Below are 16,454 nucleotides of genomic sequence, written 5' to 3'. Positions count from 1 at the left end.
CCATGCATAAAGCAACGATGTATGTGAAACATGATATCAACATGAAAGACTATGTAAACTTATGTGACGAAAACGACAGTCAGACGGATACAAGGCGAAAAAATCAAAGATACATGAAAATATACGGGTAGTAAAAATACACGACTCGTGTAAAACATACGCGTGATAATGATATAGGTACGTGTTGGTTATATTTAGGGTGTAGTTTACTTTTAGTTTTTTCTATAAATAAAACTTGGGTTTCGTGGATTTTTTATTTTATTTATTTCATTGCATGTTTGAGAAAAGCACTATACATACCTCGGCGGGAAATGGGGTTGCCCGCGCTCAGACCTAACCGGCCTCGTTTCGCTCGGCCGTCTATATGTCTTCGGCCGGCAACCCCTTTCGTCCCGGCCTCTGTAGTAATGTACTATTACGTGGGTATACCCAAGAAAGTGAGATGAAAAAATTTTTTTTTTGATAATTCTATTTTATGCTAAAGGCAACAGCATCAGTTTATATCTACTGCGGTTTTGATATTTATTTAATTATTATTGATGCGAGCCAAATGCATTGCAGACCAACATCAAGGTCGTATCACAACAATAACAAAACGAGTTGACACTTCAAACTTAGAATCGGCCTCGAGAATAGTCTTCAATGTAACTTCGATGCCTTATTTACGCTTTGCCTAAACCAAACCTGCCTTAGAATCGGTTCAACACAGAATAGAGGTAGGTATAATTATGCCTATTTCCTCAAAATAAATATAACAAAATAACGCTTGTATAAATTCGTGTTCTTTTGTTTATCCATTCGAATTTTCTGAGCGTTCTTTGTCCACTTTGTCATGTTATGCCGACTAGACGCAGCTCTCCCGCGTGTTCGCCAGAAGGGGAGTCCTCGTGGTGACGACCTCTCTCCGTCTTGACAGAGTGCCGCTTGTTACGCTGCGGCGATCGTCTGCTAAGGTCCCAATACTCTGCGACAAGAAAAAAACACCTCGGTACCTATTATGTTTAATTGAACTTACTAGTGTTAACTAGCGAATAATGCTACTAACGAATAGCGAGGGACGTGCCCTTAGCCAGCTAAAGTTGCAGTTGAATCTAAGAACTTAACTTCGCTTCGCTTCGCTCGCTTGTTCCACTACAGAGTAATTCTCAAAGTGGCATCTTAACCTGTCATCGAGTTTTTGAATTGAATGTATGCTTATTTGCTCTTTTTCATATGAAGCAAAAATGTTTATACATAAACAAAAACAATTTTTATCGAGGTCAAGTAATTTTTTTATTTTTATTTAATACTTATATTAAAAAAAACACTTTTCACTGTAACCTGTCTTGTTCAAATGCATCGCTCTTCCAGTTTTAGTTCTTTAGATTTTATAAGCACCAATTGATGTTAATAAAATATCATGATATGTAATAACATAGACAATATCTTTTGAAATGCACGTTGCACGGGTCTTATATATTTTTTTTGTACACCAATATTCACGCACGAAGTTTGTCCAAGGATATTTTCACAGTAACCTGTACATCCGCGGTATCGCATCTCACTCAAGCATACAACATTATGTTTAGAACATAACTGTGGCAAAATATTAGGTAAGTATCTAACCACCGTAGGGAACCATCATGACCCAAATGTCGTAGTTTCATAGAGACAAGGTTAAAGGCAGGAATCTGGAGTTTGTAACAAAATATTAACTTTAACTTGTCTCGATTATTCTACGAAATTGGTATGTAATAATAATTATTATTTTAATATTGTATGAAATTACATTCATCTATGCTAAAAGTGAGACATTCGTATTATTATCCGTTTAAGAGATAAAATCTAAAATAATGTATTTTTCACTGTAACCCGCTTAACTTTAACCTGTGATCAATGTACAGGTTAATGTAAGTCTTGACAGCTGATTGTGACTTCTAACTCGATCCATATATTTACAAGAGCTTTCAGTCTATTTATGACCGCTTTCACTAGCATAATACCGTCAGCTCGTGCTGGCCGTCTGGATGTTCAGACACAGGAAATGCAGGACGTGATTTTAGAATCTTTCAATTTATTATATATTAAAACTCACTCTACATGCTACATTTACCTACTAACCTGTGCAGTATGACTTTAACCTGTATCTCAAAACTTCAACTCGCCATAACTTCTTTCCCTTTTTGAAATTTGGGTTTCTTAAAGTAGTAAAAAATATTTTTCGTTCTTATAACTGAAAAAACACAAAATAAAATTTTTTCGGCAACTTTAACCTGTAGATGCCACTATTTAGAGAATCACTAAGTTATAAGTAAGGTTTTGGTTTCGTTTCATACCTGAACATCTGACGCGGGAGTATTTGGCGTGTGTGGAGTGTTAGATCGCATGTCCTGGTGGATGCTGTGCGCGCTGCGAGAGGAGCCCACGGGTGGCGACATGACAGCTCCATAGGGCGGAGGCTCGGGTGGCCGTTCCAAATCACGGGCACAATTGAAATCTGTACCATAGATAACAATTGAAATGTAGAATAAATTCCACAAACAACTTACATTATCACATTTTATAGTGGACAGTGTAAATACAGTAACGATCTTATTATTTTAATATCTGGGAGATCAGCTTTGCTCGGTAAACATATAAAAACTCAAAAATGCGCGTTTTCCCAGACGTAAGACCTAGGTAGATTGATTTTTCGCCCCCGAAAACCCATAAATATAGCAAATTTCATCTAAATCGTTAGAGCCGTTTCCGAGATCCGCAAAATATATATCTTTCTAATCTATTTATTTAATATATGTCGGAGCCTGAAACCAGAAAGACGTATTGCAGCGTTATAATTCATTATTTTAGACGCCTGTATAAAATCGATTAGCAATGTTTCTTGTTATTACTCGGTTGTAACGAAATTCCTAACGTAGAGAGTAAGCCATCTATTGGCGTGTTGTTGAGCTAAAATGACAGGTTTTGGAACGTCAAGTGGTTTAACTTGCGCGAAGTTCTGCACGAGGTGGCATTTTTTGTCGTTATGTTGGTAGACTGGTCGAGCAGGTTTGGCAACTTGACTGAGGCGGGAGCAGAGAGGCTCCGCCGCTGGTAGTTCTTCTTGATCGGACCACGTTAGAGATCGGACGTTATCGTTAGCCATACCTCGTGCCTAACTCGCCACGTTCCTGAAGGCTTATTTATACCTGAAGGATTATTCTGAAAGCTTATAGAATCCAACGTTCTTTAACCATTTAGCTAAGTGTTTTATTTCAAGTATTATTTTGATTTCTTATGTTTCATTAGAAGCTTACTTTTGTGAAATAAAGAAAGGATGTGTTATGTGTTGTTTTGAAAAGATGTGTCCCTCTAAGTTTGTTGCCGGTCCCATATTGGGCTAAATCTTCTCAGGTCAGAGGTGTAGGGTTGGAGCCGGCCTAGCTTGACTTGAATAAAGATTTGAACGGTTTCATGTGATCTTTTCATTTTCAATTTAACCAGTCAACATTCTAATAGCAATTAGTTGTTTTCATCTGCTGCATCATAGCTTTTAGTTCTGAAATATATTAGGCACTAATATGGTTAACGAGTCCTAAGGTTTATTTCATGCACTGGTAGCATGGTAGCATACTAATTTAGCTGTGAAGTCAATACATCGAGGGACTACCCCATGCGCCCACCCGCCTTTAGGACCATCGGTCTCCGACATATATATAATACCTTTAAACGAGCAATTCTTGTTTATTTATTTATTTATTTATATACATATATATATTTCGGGGATCTCAGAAACGGCTCTAACGATTTCCGTGAAATTTACTATATGGGGGTTTTCTGGGGCGATAAATCGATCTAGCTAAATCTTATCTCTAGGAAAACGCGCATTTTAGAGTTTTGATGTTTTCCGAGCAAAGCTCGGTCTCCCAGATATTATATATAAATAAACAAGAATTGCATGGTAAGTCGTTTATCTAACAGGTAATACCTATCAATAGTAGTAGGTAATACCTATAAAAACGATAACTTAACCTCCTGAGACCCAGAAGCAATTGTTTTATTTTTGAAATTGGAACCCTTAGTTGCACCACGTTACACAATAAAAGTTCAAAATAGATTTTGGAATATGTACTAAAAATTTTACGCAGGGACTTAGGAGGTTGATAAAAATATTAAGTACCAGCTTCTGCCCGCGACTTCTTCTGCGTGGGATGACATTTAGTAAAATCTATGTGTTCTTTCTCGGGCCTCCAAGTATTTCCATACCAAATTTCATCTAAATCGGTTTAGTGGTTTAAACGTGAAGAGGTTACATACAGAGAATTACTTTCGAATTTAAAATATTACTAGGGATAAATGTACCTTTAATAGACAAACAATATATCTAAACTAAAACTAAATATAGCATACCTATCAAAATTTGAGAAAAGGGGACTTGCGACGCAGTTTAGAGTCCTTCATAACATAAAAACGAATAAACGTAAACATATGATTATTTATTTAAGTCTTTAGACTAAATAGCACCCCATATTACATAAATAAATTATCGATAGGTATGTAGTATCAACGTCCTAAAAACAGGCATATTATTAAATCAATGTATCACTGACAAAGCTAAATAACCTAAACTAACTTTACCTACTGCCGAAAGTCCTATAGAGTTGAAATTTGGCGATTACCTATGAAAAGATATGAATATAAGCCAGGAACATACAAAAACATAGTACGTATTTTTTATATTTTCGGCATCGTAAGGATTTAAAAAAATACATAATGGAATATTACTAGTATGGCATATACTTTTAGAAAACCTGTGGTGCACATTGCAAACTTGCAGTCATTTTTGTTTGAAATATATTAACACCACTGTTTATAGAAGTTAGTTAGATATAACAAATATAATAATTATTTATAATGCCGGACGTTTATGTGCGCATGCTTGCAAATGCCGCTATAAATATTAGGTACCTATAGGTAATTTATCAAAATATTAAAAATCTAGGTAAGAAACGATTCCAATAATCACGTACCTTTCCCCAGGGGTATGACGTCCGGGTTTTTGTCGTCGGGCTGAATAGGCGAATGGTTGTTGCTCTGAATTGATCCAATGTAAGCCTTCACCGTTTGAATTGGAGCTGAAAAAAATTATTAATTATTTTTGCTTTGTCTTGGACTTCAATAGATCTGTTTTGATTGTACTAAAAATATGAGCAGAACTCAAGCCCTAAGGGTTCGGTGCCATTACACAGTATCATCACACTACTTTGTAAATGTTTTTTTATTTACTTATTTCTTAGGACCATCTTAAGTAGACCAGATTTTTAATTTACATCGCATTGCATGCCTTGCCGCGCTTATATATAATATAATATGCATTTACCGACATTTGAACCCGGGACCCTGGGAGCTGGCTACCCCGTAGGGCTAAGATGATCGGCTCATTATCATTTATCACCATGCCAGTCACGTTCTAACAAATATGTAAGTGTAAAAGTGACGCATGGCATGAAAGGTAATAAAAACGCGACCATGATACCGCTTCTGAATCACTACAAACTTAGTCATGTATAAACACTAGCTATACGCTAGGAACATTGCCTCCATATATCATTTTAGGTCCTTTGTTTTTGATTTTACGTTAAGATTACTTACATTTAATATTTTTATGAGGCATACATAGGGAGAAGGAAAAAGGATAAACTTTCTCTAAGAAAACGATACAATTATTTGGTTTTTGTTGCTGAAAAAGAACAAGTATATTCGTACATTTGTCTTAGTCACTTACTAATGTGTTCTTTCTAAGAGTCAAGCCCATTATCCTACTAAGTAGATATAAAAACAAATAATAAAAATAGTGTGTACAGTTTTTGTGATTTAAAATTCCTTTTATCACTGAAAATCTTAAGTTACATTTGTGTTGATGTTTTCGTTATGTAACATCTCCCACCTCTCTCTCCAACTAACCCTAACTTACCCCTACTTAGCTAGACCTAGACCTACCTAAAGTACTAAAAATTCCAATAAGAAAAATCTAAAAATCTAAAACCTCTAAAATACTGTGAACCGTAATTACCTTTATTAGTTATTATAAAATAATGCAAATGACCTAAATAAATACTAATTAAATAAGTTAATATCTTGAATTGGATCAGTAGATTGGCCAAATGATCGTTTAGTGTTTATGTAGGACCCTTCGTCGTAACCGCTAATAGTAACCAAAATCCTTTTCGCATAATAAGAAAGAGTTATGAATTATACGCCTATAAATCCTAATATTGTTAAATAATTATTAAACCGTGAATTATGTCAGAGTAATAAAAAATATCATTGCAGGTTATAGTAATGTTTGACTTAATCAGATTAAGTCTATAATAAGATGTAATCAATAAGTCAATAGTAAGTATGTCATAATCAAATAAGTCTGTAGAATGTCATAGTTAAATTGTCAGTAAAGTATGTCATAGTAAGTAAAGTTTGTCAAATGTAATAGTCAGTTGGTCAAAGTACAAATACTAATAAATGTCACAATATTTTGTTTTTGGGGTATAGATATCGCCCCGCCTCCGCGACACCCGTGATCATCATCCAGTTGCAGGTCAGAATCCCCGCCCCAGTTCTGAAGGAACTATATTGTGGTCCAGAAGGGACATCTTTTAATAATGACTGGCCATCACCATCATTCGACCAAGTCATTATTTGTGACATTTTTCGTCATAAATGAGAGGACATCAAAGGGACAATTTAACATAACAAAATAGGTACTGGTAGTAGAGCAGCTGTATTTGATCCACTCCAATTCTCCAGAATACTGTAATTTTGTAGTATACGTATTTTAATATTCAATGAAATGATATTATCCAAACTTTAATTGTAGTCATTTTGAATCACACTTTCGGACCAAAATAATCTACGATCGTGCATCTGCCTTGATCTGAGCCCGGATAAATCACTCATTGAAATAAGGTTTTATGATAATATATGACCTTATATTTTTAAAGGTCAAGTGTGAAAATCACAGGTAATCTGTAGAAAACAGAATGTAATCGTCATACAAACTGCTAAGGGACAGGCAAAACAAATATTTCTTTGTAAGCAAATTGATTCTACAATACTACATTATATTGTGGTTATTTACTTTAGTTTTTCCCACAATATATTTCTACCAGTAGCGTTGCAAGGGAACAAATATATACAGTCATGTCATAAGTCAATATGTCAAGTTTGTCAATAAGTCATAAATAAATATATGTAATAAAATCCTAACAATCCCTAATCCCACACTACATCCTAGCTACCGCTATTTTGAATTTAACCAATAAACCCATAATTAAGAACAACAAATGCAATAAAAATAGCCATATATGTATCGAAAGGAACCTAGCTACCTACTGTAAATATCTAATGGCTTTGATATATTAAAATTATAAATCTAGATCAATCCTACAAAAGCCCTAGACCTGATAAATAAAAACCCTAACCTAACAGCTAATCTATCCAATTACTCTACCGAAATATTTGCAAACTAGTATCCCGGGATACACATTTAATTTACTCGCGTAATTACTCGATGTGCAATGAGTAATTTCTATGCTATAGCTAACTAAGACGAGTGGAGACACCTCGTTTTAGACCTAAAAATCCTATTTCTCCGTGTGCTAGCCCTACTTCCACACAGTGGATTGGGACAGCAGAAGTAAGGCCGGAAAGGGGTAATATAAAAGTGAATATATAAGTATATAGATACGGGATAATTGGACTAGAATCTGGCTTCTTTAAGAAGTCTAGATGACAACCCAAATCTTCCAGATCCTAGGGGGTGACCCTGTCTTAATAAATGCAGGAACTGCCAGGTCCCCACCTGGGTTTTATCAAAAACACCGCAAGTTAGTAATTTGGACTATAGTTGACACCGTGAGGTTACCCGTCCAACTTACTAACCCCCCAACACTATGTTGGATCGAACTAGTTCTCTCTACCCCATAAGTATGAACGAAACAACTCACTAAACTAAATTAAAATTAATATATAGAGTATTCCAACCAAGTTCATTTCAGTGCTTAATATCACTAAAATAAACCAGGCCAAAACACTACATATATTAAACACAATTAAATCACAAACTAATTAATTTTCACTGGAAACAACTCAAGGCTTTACAATCTTTAAGACTCTATTGATTTATAACTTAAACTTCACTTAGTATGTTCTCACACACTAGCGCTTGTCTGAGCACAAATCAATAAATAATTAAAATTCACTAAAAATTACAAAACCACTATGAACAAAATTAACTTTACAATACTAATAAGTCTATTGATTTATAATTTAAACTTTACTAGTACAATATTAAATACTAGCACTTGTCTGAACCACAAATCAATAAACAACACAACAGGAATTAAACCCACTAAAATTAACACAATTTAAATGTACTTCTCTAAAATTATTCAAGTAAAACCCCACAACAAATTACACTACATTATGCTCCAATCCAAACTCTACCAGCATCATGAGAAACTAGCAAAGTCCAGGTCAGGACACAATATAGGTAGGTAACCTAGATAGACCTAGCTAGAGAACCGACGTCCGACGGTTTGCGGAAGGCCACGACGAATGATCTCGTAAAGCCCCTGCTACACGGCAGCCGACAAGCCTACTAACCGTCTGACCTTGGTCTGTCCTTGGTGTGTGGGTCCGTTTGAGTTGTCTGGCTAGACGGTGGCAAACCACAGTGTGTTCAGAACTCGCGGACGGACAACACGTATTGCAAGCGCACAAAATGGCCCCTAACCTTTCAGAAAGTTGGCGTGGCATTAGTACCTACTCAGTGGCGTATGGCCCTAAGGGCGGCGTATGCCACCCCTGGCGGATTGCATTTTGTTTTTCTTCCTTCACTTCTGGGGCAGCAAAACTTATTGGTCGCGGCGCCAAATTTCATAACCTACCTACTCATACTAGTGCAATGACAAAAAAATAAGTTTATGGCAAAAAAACAATTTTTGGTACAAGCTTTTATCGCTGACTGTACTTTTCTTTCCAGAGGCAACTAATACTCGTCGAGACAATTCTAAAAACCCCAAACACAATTAGGTCGCGTTGTTCTATCACAGGGTTCCTATGGCCACCTCCTGTCTCCATCATCAGATCAGCTCTATGGTACCATAATAATGCATTGTCACCCGACTTATATATGTATGCAAATTTTCAGCTCCATCGGAAACTAGAAAGTGGGTCTAATTTAACTTGCAAGATTTGACCCGTACAAACATATTTACATACTTACGATTAGGTATATTGCAAGTTAATAAAAAGTTTGTAAAAAAAGAAAAGGGTATATGAATGAAACGCTGGCTCAAAAAACGGCATTTGTTGAGTCATTTCAACTTAATGAATTCGCTGGACTACGCTACGGGGACATACATAACTTTCTGAGAATGAAGAGGAAAGTATTTGATAAATTATTAGAAATGCTACTGAGTACCCATGGCATGTCTATTAACCACACGAGCGCACACGGCGCGTCCTCCAAGCGAAATGGCCTAGTGCGGTCGGCGTCGGGCGGCTACACGGTTCCGGACCGACCGCTCAGACCGCGGTCGCTGGCGCGCGCTCGCATGCCAAGGGCGTCCGGAGGTCAAACGAAATTTTGTTGGTAACAACTGTCTACACGGTCCGGGACAGACCAAGGCCACGCGGTTTGGGGGCTTGTCGGCTGCCGTGTAGCAGGGGCTTAAGGGACTCTATTGATCCCTACCTTAGATCCCGTCATCCCTGCTATTTCCCACTTCCTTGTACGTCATTGGTTTCCCAATAACCAATACTGAATTTCATAATTTCGTACAGTCCTTTCACTAATTACACCTTATTCCCTAATTAAAATAAGGTCCAAATTGACCTACTTTAGGGTGTGGTTTAAACTATTTTTTTACGCCTATGGGATTGACACTACAGTTTTTTATTCTAACCGCCTTTGTTTTTCTATATGACACATAATGTAGAGCCCCGCCCTTTGTTATTTCTTTATAATATGGTTCAATCTTGCATAGAATATTTTAACCAAAACAAACATTATTCATCCATTTTTACGACGACGTGTGAAATACAAGTCTACGCACTTGAAACATAAGAAACCAAACTGATTTTTAACAGATTTTTAAACTATAAAGCTTTATGACATTGAAATAAAGTTCTAATTATTTTATGAGTAAGTATCTTAATATATTGGTTTACTATTAATCACTAAGCTCTCTAAAACTATATCTAGAATTTCAGACGAAATGGCCCACTTGAGATATGAGAAGAAATATAAATACTTAAATTACCGTGGGACACAATATTGGAATAAAAACCGACTTAAAAATAGAACAATACTATGTTCACATATAATGTTAACATGGAAAGGAGCCTCTGACATGTTACAGTTATTGTATGTTTTATGCTGTTTAAAAGTCTAAAAAAAGATTTTCCTTAAGAATTAAGACGAATGACGAATAAAGATGGACGACCGCCCCTAAACCGCCATTCCACTTGGAGAATATAACCAAACGGAGTGGTCATTAACAGGCGTTCCCCTCTGTCGAAAATAGGCGGCCAATGGTCAACCACATGTATGGACTGACGTTTATCTGTCATGGCTATTTTCACGTTACGTATACATTTGACGAGCCCCTCCCCCGCAAAAAACGGCAGACTATTTTGTACCGAAAATTATAGACATGGCGTCTCCGTTTGGTTATATCCTCTAAGCCTTTCCATACAAACGTAGTCCCCATTTTCCTCTCTGGGTAATTGATTGATTATTAAAAATATTTTGACACAATTTGATTGATATATTATCAACCGCAGCTGTGCCCTTTGTTTTTTTTTTTGAAATTTTAATTATTATAAGATTCTAAGAGCATTTAAAAATTTGTATTGTATTAGGTTTTCGCGAAGGTAACCTTTCGGATCCTCAGATATCCATTTTCATCATGATTAGAACAAATTTATAATAAATAAATAAATTTTCCGTCGGACGTAGGGTCGTAAGGGAAGGCGGGCTAATTACGAAAACCTAAGGGAGTTTTGAAATAAATCAAAAGATAGTATTTGTAGGATAAGTTTAATAGCTTCTTCGGAAAGGTAAACTATCGTACTTTAAGCTTTTTATCAATAATATTAATTTATCTTTATTTAATCAACTTTTATATCAAAAACAAACCCCTAGTGTTCGTATTTACCCAACACTGGTCGGGCAATCATGAACACCTATTGGGGCCATTACAATCGTTCTCAATTGACCCAGACTGGCCTAAAAATGAGATCATTTACGACAGATTAGTCACGATGAAACTAAAATTAAAAAAAAGTGCATTGAGCGGCAAAAATCTCATCACCCATTCTGATGTTGAAACAAACTTATCAAAAGGGATTTGTTAGGTATTTTTCGTTAGATTTGTTATTTTGTTTTCTATTTATTGAGTTCAGAAATAAATACGGCACTATTTATTTTGTTACCACGATAGGCAACAAATACATTACTTATCACACCTCGATGTGTGCCAAACCGTCGGTGCGAATAAAAAAATCGCCATGTATTTTTTTAGCTACTTTTTAGGAGACAAAAAAAACTGTTTATTTTCCTGTTTGTAATATATTTGTTGCATCTGTATTTTTTTTCTGGTAGATCAATGGTTTTTACATGATACTTATGAAGAAAATAAACAGTTTTTTTCGTAAATTTTTACAATATTAATTACTAGCTGTGCCCGCGGCTCCGCCCGCGTGGAATTCGGTCTGTGTCAGTTAGCGGCTAATTTCTAATCCTCTTCCCTGGAGGCGGAACTTGAAGTAAAGTTGACAGATGGATATGCTAGAGGACTGTAGTCCAGATAAAATATTTTACAGTTAGGTACCACTAAATAAAATTACACTCCAAAATCAACAGGTATTTTCGCCCTTATTAAAATTTTACACGTGATTTAAACGACAGAGTAGTAGGTGTATATCGGACGATACAGTAAGGTATACGCGCGCGAGCGAAGGCGAAGCGGCCTGCCTGGCTAGAGCGCCACTCACTGTGGTCTTCTTCAGACTCCTGAGGAAGACCACGTGCCACTTGTGACCTCAATGCGTTGCGAGACTTTCGCGAATGATTCGATTTTTTTTGGGAAGGCATGGAAATGCGTATAAAATGCGAGTCCCAAATCGTTTGACTCCGCAAACAACCAGTGCCGGATTAAGATATTTTGATGCCCTAAGCATTTCTAGACCATGGTGCCCCCTCTCCCTAGGGTCATCAAGATTACATTGAATTTTTTTGTAAATTGACTGACGTTCATTGCCGCATTACAGCTGAGAATGGAAATCAGTCACATCATTTTATCACGAAAATTGACAGTGCCGCAGCAGTAACGTTGCAACAGAGTACCTAATGCTGCTGCAGTCGCCACCCGAATGTCATCTTTATCATATATTAGAATGTTATTGAAAACGCGAGCGAAACGAGCGCGAAAATTTTTCGTTATAAAAACGCAATTTGATAGTTAATTTTTACTTTTAGTATGGAAATCAGTCACATAATTTTATCACGAAAATTGACAGTGCTGCAGCAGTAACGTAGCAACAGAGAAATGCTGCTGCAGTCGCCACCCGAATGTCACCTTTGCTATATCTTAGAAAGTGATTGAAAACGCGAGCGAAGCGAGCGCGAAAATTTTTCGATATAAAAAACGTAATTTGATAGACAGTTGTACATTTTAACTTTTCGTCCCAACCAGGCGCGAATCCAGGATTTCATACAGAGAAGGGATGGGACAGTTTTTTATCAGCCTAGCTTCGCGTAGGGCTCGATATTTAAGGGTCTCAGCGAGGTTGTTTGATGCAAGAGAGGTGAAAAGATGCAAGAAAGCAGATCTTGGAATTGACCAAGTGAATTGAATTGGCAAAGTGGGAGCAAGGCAGAAGACCCAGCTGCGAAAGAGGAAAGCTTGGATTTGGATCCACGCCCAAGTGTAATTAAGGCAGAAGATCAACTTTGCCGTAAGGCAGAAGGCCTCGCATAATACCTAACGCCGAACCGCAAAAGAGTGGCTTGAAATCGAATCTATGCATGTAATCACGACACTTCTACTGCTCGCTCTTCGGCTTCACTCGAAAACGCTACTTGATAGGATGCTTTTAGTTTTCGGCTTTCACGGGGCCCCTTATAACACTTTGACAGTTAGGTCTCAGGATCGCGGCTAAGGAGCAACTCGGCTTGGCCGACAAATCTGGCGTGCAAGAGAGCAAAATTCGCTATTAAATCGGTAACCTATGTCGAATAAATCGGCTGGCCGCAAGCCCGAAAGCAAGTTATTTTTCCATGACTTTAAGGGCCTCCGCGTAAGGTCAAATCGAAAGCCTACGTTGGAGATGTTCTTACGTACTCTCTTACATGATCCCTACGACCCTTCGTTATTAGATGGGTACTTGTACACGTATAAAAGTTTCATGTAGGTACCTGCTCCACGACGACTGCAATGCTGATGCAGCCTGTGCGTTTTTTTGCCTACGGTTTTGGTGCCCCCTAGACGTGGTGCCCTAATCAAGTGCTTATTGTGCTTAAAAGGGTTAATCCGGCACTGCAAATGACAGAGGTCAATGTTTTTTTTTCAAAGTACCCACCTTCGTGGCCATTATTAAGTGCTATATACGTATGAATATGGATTTGATATGGATGCGATATAATTACGATTAGATATAATTCATGACGGAGAAAATTAATAATTTTAAATAATTATGCAATTATACGCGTGTTGATATGTGTGTTTATTTTACCATTACGTAACTATCATTTTTAGTTTTCTTGGTTACTTAATGTTTACTCAGTTCCCCAAAAGATGGCACTGTGCAATGAGGGGCAATTAATTTACTGTGTTTTAATTTTGTTGTATTATTAAATCAACATAATTATTCAATTAAATTTGTTGATATCCGTACCCTCTCTTCTAAACTTAGAGTTAATTTGGCAAAATCCTTCCTCGGTGGCTTATTCATGTCAACACGTATTAAATTGAGCGCCATCAGTTAGTTTACCAGGGTACTCTATAGTGGTAGCACATATTTGAAAAAAGTTTGCCCGTCATTCCTAAGTAGCGCCATAAGATTCAGGGGCAAACTTAAGTCAATCGAGGGTTGTGGCTACCCCCCCCCCCTATTAGTTGAATTTTTATAGCCTATAACCTGGCCGGGGATGTTCTCGACAGATTAGTAAAGTTTTCATCAAAATCCGTTCAGCCGTTTTCACGTGATGCGCGTTCAAATAAACAGATAAACAGACAGACAAAAATTCTAAAAACTGTTGGAACATGTTCTGTTATCGATTCTAAGTATCCCCAGCCAACTTTTTTTCGAATATCTTCCATGTTCAGACTTTCGACCCTCTTCAGCTTTATTATATGTATAGATTTTAACCAGAATTTTGCTACATAGCGACTTAAATTTGGTTCACTTAAAAATCGTCATGTGTAAAGTTTACACATAGCAATTTGTTGCCAAAGTAACGTACCTAGCACGAGAAATGATACATAACGGATTTTAGGGCCAAGAAATCGCCATGTGCAACATTATCGCCATCACCCTCGACGGAAAACAAGGCATTTAATTTCGTTATGTGCTAAAAAAACACAGCTATTTTTTGTACAAAAATATTTAGTTATTTTCAAAACGAATAAAGATGGTTGTACGTTGTTTCATATACTACATTTTCGTAGAATTGTGCTTCATAGAAAATGTTTCTCATATTATCATTTCATAGAATGATCAACTTCCAGTGCACTTACATTTTAGAAGCTGTACTTGTAGATTTTTTATAGTTCAGAAAATTAATGTTTCGAAATTCATGTCATAAAATTTCAGGTCATATATTATTATTCCTTATAATATTAAGTTTATATAAAACTTGTTTCCAAGCCTGCATATTCATATAATTTTGTTTCACATTTTATTAAACTTAATATTTTCATTTCATATAAGGCTCGAGTTACTGAGCCTTATATGAAATGAAAATATGAAATGAAAAATGAAAATATAATGAAAATACTTTGTCAAAAATTAAATCATAGATATTTTTTTCTGCGGTAATCGCAGTTCTAACCTAACCTAACCTACTGTTCTAGCAACAGTTTGTTTCTGCGGGGGTCACAGTTTTAACCTAACCTAACCTACTTTTCTGGCAAGTTTGTTTCCGCAGGGGTCGCTGTTCTAACCTAACCTAACCTACTTTTCTGGCAACAATTTTTTTCTGCGGGGGTCGCAGTTCTAACCTAACCTAACCTACTTTCCTAGCAACAGTTTGTTTCTGCGGGGGTCGCAGCTCTAACCTAACTTAACCTACTTTTCTAGGAACAGTTTGTTTCTGCGGGGGTCGCAGTTCTAACCTAACCTAACCTACTTTTCTAGCAACAGTTTGTTTCTGCGGGGGTCGCAGTTCTAACCTAACCTACTTTTCTGTCAACAGTTTGTTTCTGCGGGGGTCGCAGTTCTAACCTAACCTAACCTACTTTTCTAGCAACAGTTTATTTCCGCAGGGGTCGCAGTTCTAACCTAACCTACTTTTCTGGCAACAACTTTTTTCTTCGGGGTCGCAGTTTTAACCTAACCTACTTTTCTGGCAACAGTTTGTTTCTGCGGGGGTCGCAGTTCTAATATTACAATTCTTTGCATTGAGTTTCTTTTCAATAAATTTAAATGAAGTGCATAAGTTCTGAAATAATAATATTTGAAAAGAAAATACTCGAACTAAATATTATATTAAACAGTTCCTATGGAACAACAATCTATGAAATCTGTGTCTACGAAACAAGAATACACGAAACATAATTCTACTGTTTGATAAGTTTCTAAATTTAAAAAGTTTGACAGTAATATACATTCAACTGAATTTCTGAGAAATATGTTTCAACCAAATAAATAGTCTATGAAACAATAATATTGGAACTGAAAGTATATGAACCAAATGATATATGAAATAATTTCTGAGAAACGACATTCTATGAAATTTCTGTCTGTGAAATAGGGTGACACCGAATAAAGATACAAATAAAGTATGTATATAGGTCGACGGCAAATTGAAAAAGGAATTGAAATATGCCAAAATCAAAAAATAGGGAAAAAACACATAGCGGTTTTTTATTCGCACCGACGAAACGTGCCATAGCACAATAATGCATAATTACATTATTTAGCAAAATGTAAATTCATTTCATCCCTCAGATTTCGTAGGTGTTACACGTCATCTGTGATGGATCGAGTGGTGGAGATCTATTAGGCAGTTACCTATTTTACAGAACCCCAATAACCTGACCTGACCAACATTATCCATTTATAGCTAGTCTGAAGTAAAAAGCTGCACTCACGATTAACAATCTCCAGACATTTCCTTATTAGTCTGTTATTTATTATTCTCATTGGCAAGTCAATGATACAAAATAATGTGAACTCTTATAAATTAGGTAGGTACATCAGTTTCTGTATAA

At 36.5% G+C, this 16,454-nt stretch overlaps 1 protein-coding gene across 3 annotated transcripts in view; it reads right to left on the bottom strand.

Annotated features, from left to right (window-relative positions):
- Nucleotides 1-423: 423 nt before the first annotated feature.
- LOC134806791 (nephrin-like) overlaps nt 424-16,454 on the bottom strand; it is a 174,829-nt gene continuing 158,798 nt past the window's right edge. For all 3 annotated transcript variants that reach the window (XM_063780148.1, XM_063780149.1, XM_063780150.1), the window contains 3 exons: nt 4,989-5,093; nt 2,316-2,476; nt 424-964 (listed from right to left, as the gene is read on the bottom strand). In XM_063780148.1, the coding sequence (XP_063636218.1) occupies nt 845-964; nt 2,316-2,476; nt 4,989-5,093 (386 nt within the window). In that variant the 3' untranslated portion in view covers nt 424-844. The remainder of the gene's footprint in view (nt 965-2,315; nt 2,477-4,988; nt 5,094-16,454) is intronic.

The sequence above is a fragment of the Cydia splendana genome, chromosome 3 (genome assembly GCF_910591565.1).
Source record: "Cydia splendana chromosome 3, ilCydSple1.2, whole genome shotgun sequence".
In the NCBI taxonomy this organism is placed as follows: domain Eukaryota; kingdom Metazoa; phylum Arthropoda; class Insecta; order Lepidoptera; family Tortricidae; genus Cydia; species Cydia splendana.
This window is presented reverse-complemented; position numbering and strand designations above follow the sequence as displayed.